Source organism: Cynocephalus volans, chromosome 1, assembly GCF_027409185.1.
Source record: "Cynocephalus volans isolate mCynVol1 chromosome 1, mCynVol1.pri, whole genome shotgun sequence".
Taxonomy (NCBI): domain Eukaryota; kingdom Metazoa; phylum Chordata; class Mammalia; order Dermoptera; family Cynocephalidae; genus Cynocephalus; species Cynocephalus volans.
The window spans coordinates 279935113-279949094 of NC_084460.1; the positions used below are offsets into that span (position 1 = coordinate 279935113).

At 37.2% G+C, this 13982-nt stretch overlaps 1 protein-coding gene across 1 annotated transcript in view; it reads right to left on the minus strand.

Moving 5' to 3' along the window:
• Window positions 1-541: 541 nt before the first annotated feature.
• The window catches only part of MREG (melanoregulin), a 57906-nt gene continuing 44465 nt past the window's right edge, over window positions 542-13982 (minus strand). Inside the window, exons 3-5 of the mRNA XM_063107700.1 lie at window positions 4307-4397; window positions 2896-3059; window positions 542-2355 (exon numbers count right to left, since the gene is read on the minus strand). Coding sequence (XP_062963770.1) covers window positions 2221-2355; window positions 2896-3059; window positions 4307-4397 — 390 coding nt within the window. The 3' untranslated portion in view covers window positions 542-2220. The remainder of the gene's footprint in view (window positions 2356-2895; window positions 3060-4306; window positions 4398-13982) is intronic.

The following is a 13982-nucleotide window of genomic DNA, read 5'->3' on the forward strand; positions in this document are numbered from 1 at the left end:
TCACTTTGGTAAATGTGTCCTCTGTTGCTTCCTGGGAGTCCTTCACCCTTAAGAAAACTAACATTTTTTTGATCTGTTCAATAATATCCATGAAATGGGAAATCAGGTGTTTGATCTGCTAAAGGGTTTTCCCCCTGGTGCACATTAAAATAAATAACTATTAATATAAAAACTTCCTTCCACCACCTGAAGTCATCCTGCATACCCAGATGAACCTCTGGGAAGTACTAACGTAGCCAACAGGGAGATGATTAAAAGTAGGAAAACCCTCGAGCCCCCTACATATCCATGGCTCCTGGTCTTGCTGAGCACATTGTGACTTCTGAATGGTCACTTCACAGTCCCACCCTTTGACTGGCTTTAGGATGATGTGAGATCCTTAAACCCACCCATCTCTCAGCTTCTCTCCCTTTAATTTACAGGGATTATGGATAGAATACCTGTTTTTTCATGTTTGCCAGAAATGTAACACACATTCAACTTAAAAGTAAATACAGAAGCCTTTTATTCCTTGGAAGAAAAATTTCCTGCATAATTCCATGTCTTTTAATAATCACAGAAATAACGTTATCCTTATTCATTACCAAAAATAAAGACTATGGTAACTTAGTAATTTATACTCCATAGATGCAAACAATATCATCTATTCTGACATCAAAAAAGGCATAAAAACAAAACACAAATTCTGAGTAAGAGATCAAAACAATACAACATTGAAGATTTTTTGTTTGTTTTATTGTTCATTTCACTGCCTGTATGTTTATCTTCCAAGAGCACACAGAAATAAGGAAAAATATCTGCAGGCTAATTTTAAACAACATGAGACAGGGATTAAGCACTAATATAAAAAATAAAACTTTCAGCCTACTTATTAAAGTAGAAAGAATTTTCCTGAAACATGTCAGTTAAATTGGTCTGCAATGCATTAATAAACGAAGAACACGTATCTCTTCTAGGACGTATTTTAAACATTGTGTACACTACTGAAAAGCTAATCAGGATATGAAAATTTTCAAGTCACAATCCCCTGGACAGACTAGATACAAGTTAGTTTTTAACTTGAAGTCAGAGTGCAAAATCTGTAAAAAATAAAAATATTGCCATTGTTATCAGCAATCTACTGATAAATCCCACAAGTCTTTAAAGTCTTTTCAGTAAAATAAACCATGATCTTGGGGCAAGCTCTTTGCTTACATGGCAAGTAACTTTTGAAGCCAGATTCCTCAATTTGTGGACAGAAGCAAGCTGCATGGGCAGCATTGCTGCATTTTAAAATTGTCCTCAGAATGGAAGAAAGTCCTGAATGATCTTCTTCACTCCAACACTGCCTGCACAGCTAGAAGTCTGCATGAGAGATCCCTGGGCAGGTGTAACTATCAGCTGATGAAGCCGGAAACAGATTTAAGACAAGAGAAGGAAGGAGAGGTCAAACGTTTCAATTTACAGATGCCATCCCGAAAAAATGTCAAGGGCTTTTGGACTAGAAATGGACAACATGCAAAAATGAGGTAACCAGATATCAATAATATTGAGAATTTAAGATGCATGTACCCCAAAGGAAGACAGAACTTTTTACACGTAGCTGCAGTAAGTTCTGCTTCAGGTGATTTTATTTGGAACTCACTTGAGAGCAGCAGTCCTAGACATGCCTATTGTGTATTACATCTATTCTTCTAAATAATCATCACCGATACTCAGAAGGATGCCCCTGACATCCTCCGAGGTCCTGCAGGTTCTTCCAAATCAAAAAGAGGTCACGTAATGCTAATATTATTTGGGGGTTAGCCTATATTTAATAATAATTATTTTTAAATGGGTAATCCATTTTGGGGCTCAATGATTACTCTATTAACCATATTGTTTTATTAACTAAACCATCCAACTCTCCCAATAGGGTTAGTGATTGGAGCTTATTGTACAATCACAACCAAAATTGGGACAATGGGCTCTTGGAATTTAATTGCCTAGATGAACTATCCCACTGACCATCTTTTTAACTTTTTTTCTAGATGTGAGATCACTAGGGTGTTTCAGTGCAACTTGAACATTTCATAGAGTAAGGTCCTCATGAAGACCTTGATTTTGTAGGAGTCAGAATCATTTTTCACTTAGCAAGCCCTCTCTTCTTCTCGCTCCCTCTCTTCTACACGCAACTGTCTAACTTTGGTTGGCTGTGGAGTCCCAATGGAAGAATTCTGGTTCTGCCTCGCAGCCTCTCCTCTATGGACTTGGAAATGGAAGGTAGTGTGGTTCTTTGTGGTCATCTGCCAGGCATGGGACACCAGGCTTCTTGGGATAGGTCTGACTAGCAATTTTAAAGAACTCTTCTGCAGCATCAAGAGCAATGAGACGGTCCTGCCAAAAAAATTTCAAAAGTTGCTAAGTTGGAAACCAATCCTAGTAGATGGGAAAATCAATGTAACAACAACAAATCCACCCTAGAAATAATAATGAGTGAGTAAAACATTTATTAAATTTTGCTCAACAAATTTAGAGATATGCCTTAATCTTTTACTTACATTATCTAAAAAACATTCTACCACTTTTGGACGGCTTTCAAATTACTTTTCAATCTTAGTTTATAAACAATATTTCTCATAGCTCTTTGGCCTACAAATGGTTCAAAAAGCTGACTGCACAGCAGAATCAGCTGAAAACTACAGACTCTTGAGCCATAAACCAAGCCTCAATAGGTTTAGGCGTGATCCAGAAATCTGAATCTTTAAAGCTCTTCAGGTGATTCTGACGCTGTTGGCTGCTGGAAGCCAGTGCCTATAATGACAGCATCTGCCACCTCCTACTGCTGTGGTGTTGGAATGAGGAGTATATGGAATAATAGCAAAGGCAAGACAATTGAAGCAAAATTAGGGCAGATGAAGAAAGGTGTCCACTTACCACAACAAAGAGATATCTCTCTGAGAGCTCCCAACTTGTTGGAAAAATATTGGTCTCTTCAGCAAGTTTTAACAACATCTCTCGAGCTTTCCTTGTGTTTTTAGAATCACTGATGGTGCTGAGTTTAGTCACTGACAACAAAGAGTCCGCTTCCTTTTGAAAACCTAAGGTATAAAAATTTACCCGTCATGTAAAGTAGACACAAGTTAATGACTGTCCTGCAGTATGGTCCCTACAGGAGATTAAGAAGGGACCCAAATGCAGATTCTGTACAAACCTCAGAAAACTGGAGCCAAAGGCCCTACTGCATGTACTGCTTCCCAGCTCAGTGTGATGGGCAGGGTCTTTAACTAATATTCCTTTGATGTTTCTTCTTACTGATTGTCTTTGTTTACTTTCCTTCAGAGCGTCAGATACTGGCTGACTGCTTGCTGTCCTTTTTTTGGTTTGCAACCCTCCTTACTGTCCTCCCTACTCTTTGCCTTCTCCCCTGTCCCCAGAATTCCTCCTACTTGCCCCCCAGCCTGCAAAGGGGTCACCTGCAGGCCCTACTTCTCCAAGCCCAGGTTTCCCTCCTCGGGCTATATGGTTGACTGGTGAAAATTACTTACCCAAAGGTATAAAAGACTCAAAGACTTAAACTTGCTGGGAATAATTTACATAGTAAAAAGGAGACTATTAACTCACAACAATATTGGGTGAGTAAATAGGCCCCATCACATCCCACCGTATCCCAACTAAAGCAACAGGGGCTAGCAAGGTAGCACCCCACCTTTTAAACAGCTATGATGCCAGGGCATCGTATTATCTTAAAGCAGAAATATCAAGGACTTCAAAATTGATAAATTAGTACATAGTAGTTTTAATTAAAACAAGCTTATTTTATGATGTGGGGGCCATTTTTTATTGCATCACGATTCTTGTAGAATTAAGAAAAACCATTACCCAATAATGCCACATGTATTTTTTCCAACTTTGAAGCTTTTCTTTCATTTCTTCTGAAAATCTACACTGAGTTTTGCTATCTCTCTAACAAACAATATCTCTCCTAACCTGCCTCTTCTTATACAACTATTGCTAATTGGTTAATCACTCCCATCTAATTCAATGTACAATGCCAAAAAAGTAAATGGTGGTGCCCATCTGACTCCACTGCCCTGTGCTACCCTATGCTGAGGACAGATGGAGTGACACATGGTAGAGTATGTCCTCAAGACAGGGGCTGGCAACAACAGAAACATCAGATGTCTATGCTTGAGGACACAAGAGCAGGACTGGGAACATAATTAGTACACAGTGGCTTTAATTAATCCATTACTGACATTCATTATATAAAAACCAGGATCGAGAAAGTGAAAAGCAGTGATCACACTGGTTATTTTTACCATGTCATAATCTCTTCCAGACTCACCTAAATCTTCTAAAATGTGTTTCCATCTGTTTCTCACTTCCCTTCGAATCTGCCGCAGAGTATAGATATCATAGTTGAGTTTTTGCCACTCCTGTAGGAAAATAAAAATTCGGTTTTATTTAAATCCTTTGGCCTAAATCTCTATCGCATTCCTGAACTTCATGTTGATTAAACATGTGGCTCTCTGCTTCACTAATCTTCAAAGCATGCTTGAAAGAAGAAAAGGGTTGGATGAAATGGAGTCGACAGGAATACCATCAGCTACCATTTCTGGAGAATCTGCTCTGTACCAGGTGATACGGCACTTTATGTAAACTATCTTGCTTCAACTCTTCAATTACCTACTCTCTCGGCTTCAGTAATCTAACCTGTATAAAGGGGTTGACAATAGTAAATATTCCATTTAAAATTGTTATAAAGATTGGCAGTATACACAAGTACAATAGCTGCGCATAGTGAATAAAAAAAAAAAGTGTACTATCAGAGCCGTTTTATAAATGAAGAAACTGAGGCCCAAAGAGCTTAATCGACTAATCCAATATCATCCAGCTAGTAGGCGTCATCATTGGTATCTGACGACAAAAGCGAGGAGCTCTTCCAGGGATCCCCAGACTGTGGGTCGCTGGGTAGCCCAGAGGTTTCTGCTGTCCCCAGATGTCCCCTCCAGAAGCCAAGTCTCCTCCTCACCTCCTAGCAGCCACTTGTAAATTGAGGCTCCCTGCATATTTCCAGTATTTTCCTAATCTCATTAAGGAAGAACCAGCTCTGAATAAGAGAGTTGGGACATCATAACAGTGATGATACAAAGATGATAACAATAAGAAGAAGAATTGGAATTTGGACCCAAGTCCAGTTCGAAAGTTCATGAGAAAACTGACACACAAAGCATCTGTGTCTCCTTTGTTATCAGAATAAAGTAGACCTGGAAAACCTGAGTTTCTTGATTCTTAGCCAATGTTTCTTTCATCACATCTCAGCACTGCTCTAATCACCCTTGATAGGATGAATCCATCAAGAATTCAGCAAAACTATTAAAAGAATATCATCTGGGAAGGTTCCTTATAAGTCTTGAGTGTAATAGGCTATCAGATTGGTCCCAATACAGAACTTGAATCTTCAAGGAGTGTTACAATCTTCACTGGGTTAAGCGTTCCTTTAAAATGTCATGGAAATTTGCTTTTGAGGAGGCTTATCAATACAGAACAACCATTTTATAGAGTATATCTTTTCCTCATTCTAAGCAAAGACATTAACCCCACAACTATCCTAATGCACAACTTAAAAGAACATCATTCTATATGCTCAATTTAAGACTCAATTTGTACGAGATTTTGACTCCTCTAAGTGAAAATGTTTCAGTGATGTTATTACTATTTCCTTACTAAGTTCCTTTCAAGGCTTGCTTTGCTCATTGCTAATCAACTCATGATTGATTAAGAAACACCAATTTAGCTGCCATTCACAAATGTTCATAGATATAACTTTGAAAAAGGAAAGCTAGCAAAATAAAGTGTGTTTTGTAGTGAGTGCATTTTAGATCTTGTATCTGAGGATAAGTCATCAAAAAGGCATATGCTTTCAGCTATTTCCTAGCAGTCAGGAGTGGCAAATTTGAGTACTCTTTCCTGGTCCTCTTTTTTTGACCAAAGGCATGTAAGTACGTGTGTGCAAAGTGTGTGGTAACTGGGGTCGGGGACTAAGTCTGTGACTTTGGAGGAGAACAAACTAAGCCATCTCAAAACTATGCAACTTTGGCCTCATCTTTAGTAGCATCCTACAGGGAAAAACTCAAGTACTGTCATTTTCATTGGGTGGGCCTCATTGTACTTAGTTGTCCATTCAGTACAGCATATTGGAAAAAGACCATGGGTACTGAGAGCCAGGTAGGGGTTTGCATCCAGCTCCACTATTTATTTATTAACAGCCTGACTTGGGTAAAGTTCTTAACCACACTGTGACTCAATTGCCTCATCTGGAATACAGGGATAATAATACTACCTACACTTCATTGGCTTACTGTGGGGATAAAATGAGTTAATACAAGCCTTTAACATGGAGGTAGATGGGCATCCTCCCCTAAATCAGTGTAGACACAAGTAAGAAATAATCCTCTAAGACTCAGAATTACTTCTACTATGTGGCTGGAAGACCTTCTACATTACTTGTATAGTATCCCATTTATGAGGACCTCCAGAAGAAAATGTTTTCTGCTCTCAGCCTCAGGTACAGTTTTACTTTTCCTAACACTGCTCCATCTTTCTGGACTGTGAATTTCATAACTGATCAGCTTCCATTCTTACCTGAACACCTAGAGCTCCCACATGGAAAATATGTAAGATTTAGTAAGCATTTTAGAATTCCACCATTTTGGCTACTTTTTATGTCTTTATTCATCTATTTTTCCTCTTTTGTTCTCATCACCTTCTGCTTTGTGCTATTTCATTGTACCTTCATGTAAGGTGCCTTAAATCCTTTTTGATAAAAAGACTATACATAAACAAAGTGTTAAACAGAGCCACTCTATGCTTATCTGCAATGAAACTAGTCCTGCTTTCCGGACTTAATGAAAGGCAGTCAGACTCTGCCTGGATCGCACTTGAGTCTAGAGACCCACACAACCCAGCTGCAGAGAAGATGCTTCGTAAGTTCACACAGCCCTAACTTATGTAACAAACCACTAGGTGGCTTCATTAGCTTGCGATTAAAGGTCTCTGTTAATGTTTCTTTATTATTTTGAATTTTTAAAAAATTTATTCAAAATATTTTAACACTTACTTGTACATATTTGTGGCACATGGTGTATTGTTTCAATACTAACAATTTTTCTTTTAGCTCCATAGCCTAATGCCTCAGACTTTGTTCTAAGTGTAGCCAAATCTTTATTATTCCAAGATCCATTCATCATTGGATCATCCAGGCTTCAGACGTTTTTGTTAAACTTTCCCTTCCTGCTGTCCATCCAGCAGTCATTTTGCTGTTCCTAAATATCACCACTGAATGTTATAGAAGCTCATTCAGTTTCAGTGTCTGTTACTCTGATAAAGCATTTGATGGATAAGCAACAAACACATAACTAGTAATCAATATGAGATTTAAAAATCTGCTAAGGATGGGTCCATACCTGGTATATCTTTGGATCTTCCCCCTCCCTCCTGCTGTGGCAAATGGACTAACTAGCACATGATAGGTGCTTGTTAAGGTAGTGGAATGAAACTATGTGTCTCATACATTCATGCTATTACTGTCTTGTTCAGACAGAATAGTCATGGATAATCATACATGAAAGTATCAGGAAGTTTTGTGCAAAATTGAAATTTCTAAAACCAATAGAAGCTTGGGTAGGATTTTAATTAAGAACTGGCATTTGATAAAGTAAATGGTAAGAAAGGAATCTGAACTCCTCTTAAACATATGACCCCAAAGAATAGAATCTAAGTGCAGTGAATGAGAAATAGTGATGTACAAAATCTCATCAACTTATGTTTCTCCACAGCTAAAGAAACTAACTCACCTATTCCCTGGTATTAGAGAACAGCAAGTCTTTTGACATCCTTCTACAATTTTTAAATTGCAATGATTTAAACTTGAGACAAATAATTTGAAAACAATAGTTAAGGATCAGTCAAATATTCTTCACATGTCACTTCAATTCAGTTCTACTGGACATCAGAAATTGAGGTCTTATTTTCTAAAATAATCTTTTGTTTGTTTTCCCATGATTTTTGAAATAATATATTGTGGTCAATGCGGTACTGTGGCCCTAAACTTTAACAATGAGTAAATTAACAAAGGTGTAGCAAATAATACAGAAGAAATAATACGGAGTTAATTTCATAAGACACCTGGGAACGAAGTCAAATTGAAAACCATAATTGAAAATGAATAACTGAAGATATTTACAGCTGAATTCCTGAGGGTTTTCTCCACTCCAGTTGGTGGCCAAATCGGATTAGGGCTGCTAGGTAAGAGAGTTGAAGCAACAACATGAAAGGAAGAAAACACTCCACCTCCTGCCACCATCAGCAGCTAGTTCTCTAGCTTTTGGTCCCCATGAGCTGGCCTTGACCTTGAGCCCTGATTTAAGCTCCTCAGATCACCTTCTCATACACAAAATTGAAACAACGTCTGATTCCTTGACCAACATCTCCCCTTTCCTCAACTCCCCACAGTCCCTGGTAATCAGTATGTTACTCTCTGCCTCTATGAGTCTGACTTTTTTTAGATTCCACATATAAGTGAGAACATGCAGTGTTTTTCTTTCTGAGCCTGGCTTATTTCATTAGCATAATGTCATCCAGGTTCATTCATGTTGTTGCAAGTGACAAGATTTCCTTCTTTTTTGTGGCTGAATAATATTCCACTGTGTGTATCACATTTTTTTAACCCATTCATTCATCGATAGACATTTAGGTTGTTTCCACATCTTGGCTATTGTAAATAATGTTGCAACGAACATGGGAGTGCACATATACAAAATAATATTGTATTGTTTACTTGAAATTTGATAAGAGAGTAGATTTTAAATGTCCTCACTGCATGTACACACACACAAACATACAAAAATGGTAATTATGGGTGGTGATAGACGTGTTAATTTGACTATGATAATCATCAGACAATGTATACATATATCAAATCATCATGTACGTTTGGATATATACGATTTATATTCGTCTGTTAAATATTTTAAAATTTAAAAAAATTTGATTCTTATCTATATTACATTACTGTGAAGTTGTAGATAAATGGGACAGTTAAAAAGTACTTCATATTTCTTATTAAAAAGGTGATATAAGGATAACTGCGTGAGGTAATACATATGTTAATTAGCTCAATTGAGCCATTTCACAATGTATGTGATGTTTCAAAACTTCATATTGAACAGATATATTATACACAATTTTTACTTGTCAATTAAAAAGATTTTTTAATGAAAAAAGGTAATTTTATACACTTAAAGAAATGTGTTCTAATAACAGCTTAAATATATTTTAAATCATTTTAACTCTTAGGAACAACTTCAGAAGAGACCGATTTATTTTTAATTATAAAAATAATGCAATCACATAGAAAAAAAATTCAAACAGGAAAAAAGGATATAAAATGAAAACTAAAGGTTTGCTTTCTCAGCCTCTTCTTCTAGTCTCATTCCTTAGAGTTAGCTGCTTTTGAACATTCCTTTTTTTGTTTTTTCTAGTGGTCTCTTCTATAATTCTATAGGAGTTATATTCCAAGGCTTACACTTCCAATTTCTCATACATTAACTTTAAACTTCCTTTGTACTCCCTACTAGGGACAAAGAGTAAATAGCTCCTCTTCTGCTAGCTCTCTCTATCTCTCTGTTTTTACCTGTCTCATTACAAGGGAGGCTGGAAAAGTGGAGAAACAGATTATCAGTAGGAATGTGGACCAATAACGATCCATTGCTAGGGTTGGCACATTGCTGTCCCAAACAAAAGCTGGGTTCTGGTAGCAAGAAAGAAAGGAAGGGTATGAATACTGGGGCAACTAAAAAGTCTGCAACTAACATGTCTGCTCCAAGTACATATTTGATGTGTGCTTCCCCATCATTTCTTCCCCTTCTCTCATCATTCTATCAAAATATATGCCCAGATTTACCTTTGGAGAACAGTTACTCACATTCTTATCTCTAAAAGTGGACACTGATTGGGTTAAGCCAATAAACTCAACTTTAGCTGTATATTAGAATCATCCAGGGAGCATTTAAAAATACCAACGCTGAGATCTCAGACCAATTAAATCAGATCCCCTTAAAAGGGGTACCAGGTTTGAGACCCTATGACTTAAGCCAACTGGCATATCCCATTGGTTCAGGGATGGGCACATAACCCAATTCAAGCCAAGGAGATGCAGTGAAATACATGGAGCTTTTGGAGCAGTCAGGAGTGGTGTTCTCTCTTCCCCTGGACAAAGTGGTGTGAAGGTGCAGAATCTGGACCTGCTCTCATCACTTTTACTAGCCTGGAAAGAGCCAGACTAAGGAAGGAGTCAACACTCAGAGGAGGACTAAGTCGATAGAATCACAGAGATATAGAGCCTACGGATATCCTGGGCCTCTGGATCAAATCTCATCTGAAGTCAGGCCAACTTCTGAAACTTGTTGTTATCTGAGCGAATTCCGTTTGGGTTTAGACAACTGGAGTTCTTCTTCCTGAGCCTGGCATCTGAAAGATTCATGTTACAAAGCCCACTCATTGCGTATACAAACAGAAAAGAAAATATAGATACTACACAATATATTAGTCTTGTATTTTCCCACCTCTAATCCCTAGCAAAAAATTTCAGGACATAGACCTATTACTTAGGGACGAATATGGCTTACAGGGGATGCAGTGTTAATGGTTCTGTCTCCCGCATCTCAATCATTTTGTTCTAAGAGTGACATTGGCAATGAAATAGATATAACCACAGCCCTTATCTGTGTTCAAGGCTTACTTTACGGTGCCTCTCCTGAATTCTGTCCAGCAGAGCAGAGCCTCTCCCTCACACAAGACTATTGTTATAACAGAGGAGAAGAGAGGCTTATATCTAATTTGCTAATTTCTTCCAAAGATCCAGGGTACAGGGGTCTGACTGTTACTGACTTAACCACTCAACTCTCTTACGAAGACATGTTGAATCCTTTTGGCTGGATCTAATGATCAGTTCAAAGTTAACTATTGATTCGTAGTAACTTTGACCCAAAATCTATTCACCAACTGAAACCCAAGCATTGAGATGACCTTGTCTGTTTTCTTTCCTGGATGGTGAAAAACCATCTTCAGAACAGGATATTCATACCCAGGTTGAAATCTGCTTCATCTTCTTCATTCCATAGCCCAAGATAAGTCATCACAAGATGTACTTTAAGAAATGGTTCTTATTATATTTGATCTGCACAAAAACCCAGTCAAGAAGGTCTTTCCCACATTTTATAGATGATGCTTTGGTGAAGTTATATAACTTGCCCCAAGCCCAGCTGCCCATAGCAATCAAGCCGGAATTCAAATCTAAGTGCATCTATTTCTAAAGCCCACACATCCTTGAAAATAAAAAAAAAAAGAAAAGAAAAAAAGAAACAAAAGAATGACTATGTGTGTTGCTTCCTCAAACTCAGGTCTTTTTTCTTACGCATTTTTTTTTAAGCTAGGTAATATATTCATATAGTTCACAATTTAAAAAGTACTAACGGCTCTGTTTCCTAGTCACCAATAGTTATGGGTAATTAATGTTATCAATTTCTTCTGTCTCCATCCATTTTTTCCCCGTAAATGGTAGCATATTATACCCTGCACTTTTCACTTAATAATATATTTTAGCAGTCATTCTGCAGCATAATATATGGTTTTATATTTTCTTTAATTTGACTTTTTGACTATCTGGTATAGACAGAAACAGAATTATAATAAACCTTTTTTTCCTTTTCAAAGAAGTCAAAAACTTTATTAGCAATCTTCCAAACATTAAGGAATTACATCAGTATTAAATTTGAGTATTATAATTGTCACCTGTTGATCACCAACATTGATTTAGTATCAAGTTCTAGTTCAAGGTAGAGAAACCAAACCCAAAATGCTGTTTTAATCATTCAGTTTATTTATTTATTTGTTTATTTATTTTATTGAAACATAGTTAATTGTACATATCTGTGGGGAACAGAGTTGAATATCAATATCTGTGTGCAATAGGTGATGCTCAAATCAGGATAATTAGTATATTCAACATTATACAATGTCATAGTTTTCATTGCCCTTTACCAATTCCTACCTTACCCCTCTTCCACCTTTCCCACCTCTGGTAACCTCAATTCTGTTCTCTCCTTTTGAAAGTTCAATGTATCATTTTGATTGTTATATCTTTCTTTTAAGCGTATTCATTTTATAAAAATGGATTCCCCCCCAAATTATAATATTTTCCTAAACATACCTTAAAACTAGAAAATTCCTTAAGACTTTTTTGCTTCCTCATCATTCTTTCCAACACCACCATTAAAAAGCATTAAGCTCCTACTTGTATCATACACTACACAAAACTCTTTGGCAATTTCCACATACTCAAACAACATCAACATTAAAAGACGACACCATACAACTGTGACTATAACAACACTACATTACAAAGAATAAACACATCTAAATCAGGGAACTACAATTGTATAGTAGCCAAATACTTTCACATGAAAGCGGTAGCTTCTTGGAAAATGAATTCTTTGAACATGGTAACAGTGATCTCTTTCCTTTCAATTTTCACCAATTCACATCATCTTATGTGACTTTCTACTTAAAATGAAGGGGGATTCTCTAAAAGATAGAAAACACATATTGACTGCTTCTCCAGTTCAGTTTCTTTCATTTTGTAGGTAGTGGGAAATATCAGATAAATAGGAGAAAGATATGTAATACACAGTGGGTATCTGGATTTTAACAAGCATCTAACAAATCCTCTCATGTTCGCCTTTCACAGAGAAACAGAGATAGATAACACAGATAATGGTAGTTTTGCAGCTACCAAAGAATGCTCAAAACTATCAATGTTAATCTGAATAAAGGCCTTTCAGTAATGCACCATGGGGCTCAGTTTTGGGGCAAAGTCAACATTTTTTTTTTTTTTTTTAATTTTATTTTGTCAATATACATTGTGGCTGATTATTGCTCCCCATCACCAAAACCTCCCTCCCATCTCCCTCCCCCCCTCCTCCCCAACAATGTCCTTTCTGTTTGCTTGTCGTATCAACTTCAAATAATTGTGGTTGTTATATCTTCTCCCCCCCCCCCCCGGTTTGTGTGTGTGTGTGAATTTATATATTAATTTTTAGCTCCCACCAATAAGTGAGAACATGTGGTATTTCTCTTTCTGTGCCTGACTTGTTTCACTTAATATAATTCTCTCAAGGTCCATCCATGTTGTTGCAAATGGCAGTATTTCATTCGTTTTTATAGCTGAGTAGTATTCCATTGTGTAGATGTACCACATTTTCCGTATCCACTCATCTGATGATGGGCATTTGGGCTGGTTCCAACTCTTGGCTATTGTAAAGACTGCTGCGATAAACATTGGGGAACAGGTATACCTTCGACTTGATGATTTCCATTCCTCTGGGTATATTCCCAACAGTGGGATAGCTGGGTTGTATGGTAGATCTATCTGCAGTTGTTTGAGGAACCTCCATACCATTTTCCATAGAGGCTGCACCATTTTGCAGTCTCACCAACAATGTATGAGAGTTCCTTTTTCTCCGCAGCCTCGCCAGCATTTATCGTTCATAGTCTTTTGGATTTTAGCCATCCTAACTGGGGTTAGATGGTATCTCAATGTGGTTTTGATTTGCATTTCCCGGATGCTGAGTGATGTTGAGCATTTTTTCATATGTCTGTTGGCCATTTGTATATCTTCCTTAGAGAAATGCCTACTTAGCTCTTTTGCCCATTTTTTAATTGGGTTGCTTGTTTTCTTCTTGTAAAGTTGTTTGAGTTCCTTATATATTCTGGATATTAATCCTTTGTCAGATGTATATTTTGCAAATATTTTCTCCCACTCTGTTGGTTGTCTTTTAACTCTGTTAATTGTTTCTTTTGCTATCAAGTCAACATTTTTATCAGTGACTAGGTCAGGTCAAAGATCACAAACGCAGGAAGGATTACTAACAAATGGAATGAAAGAATCACAATGTGAAACA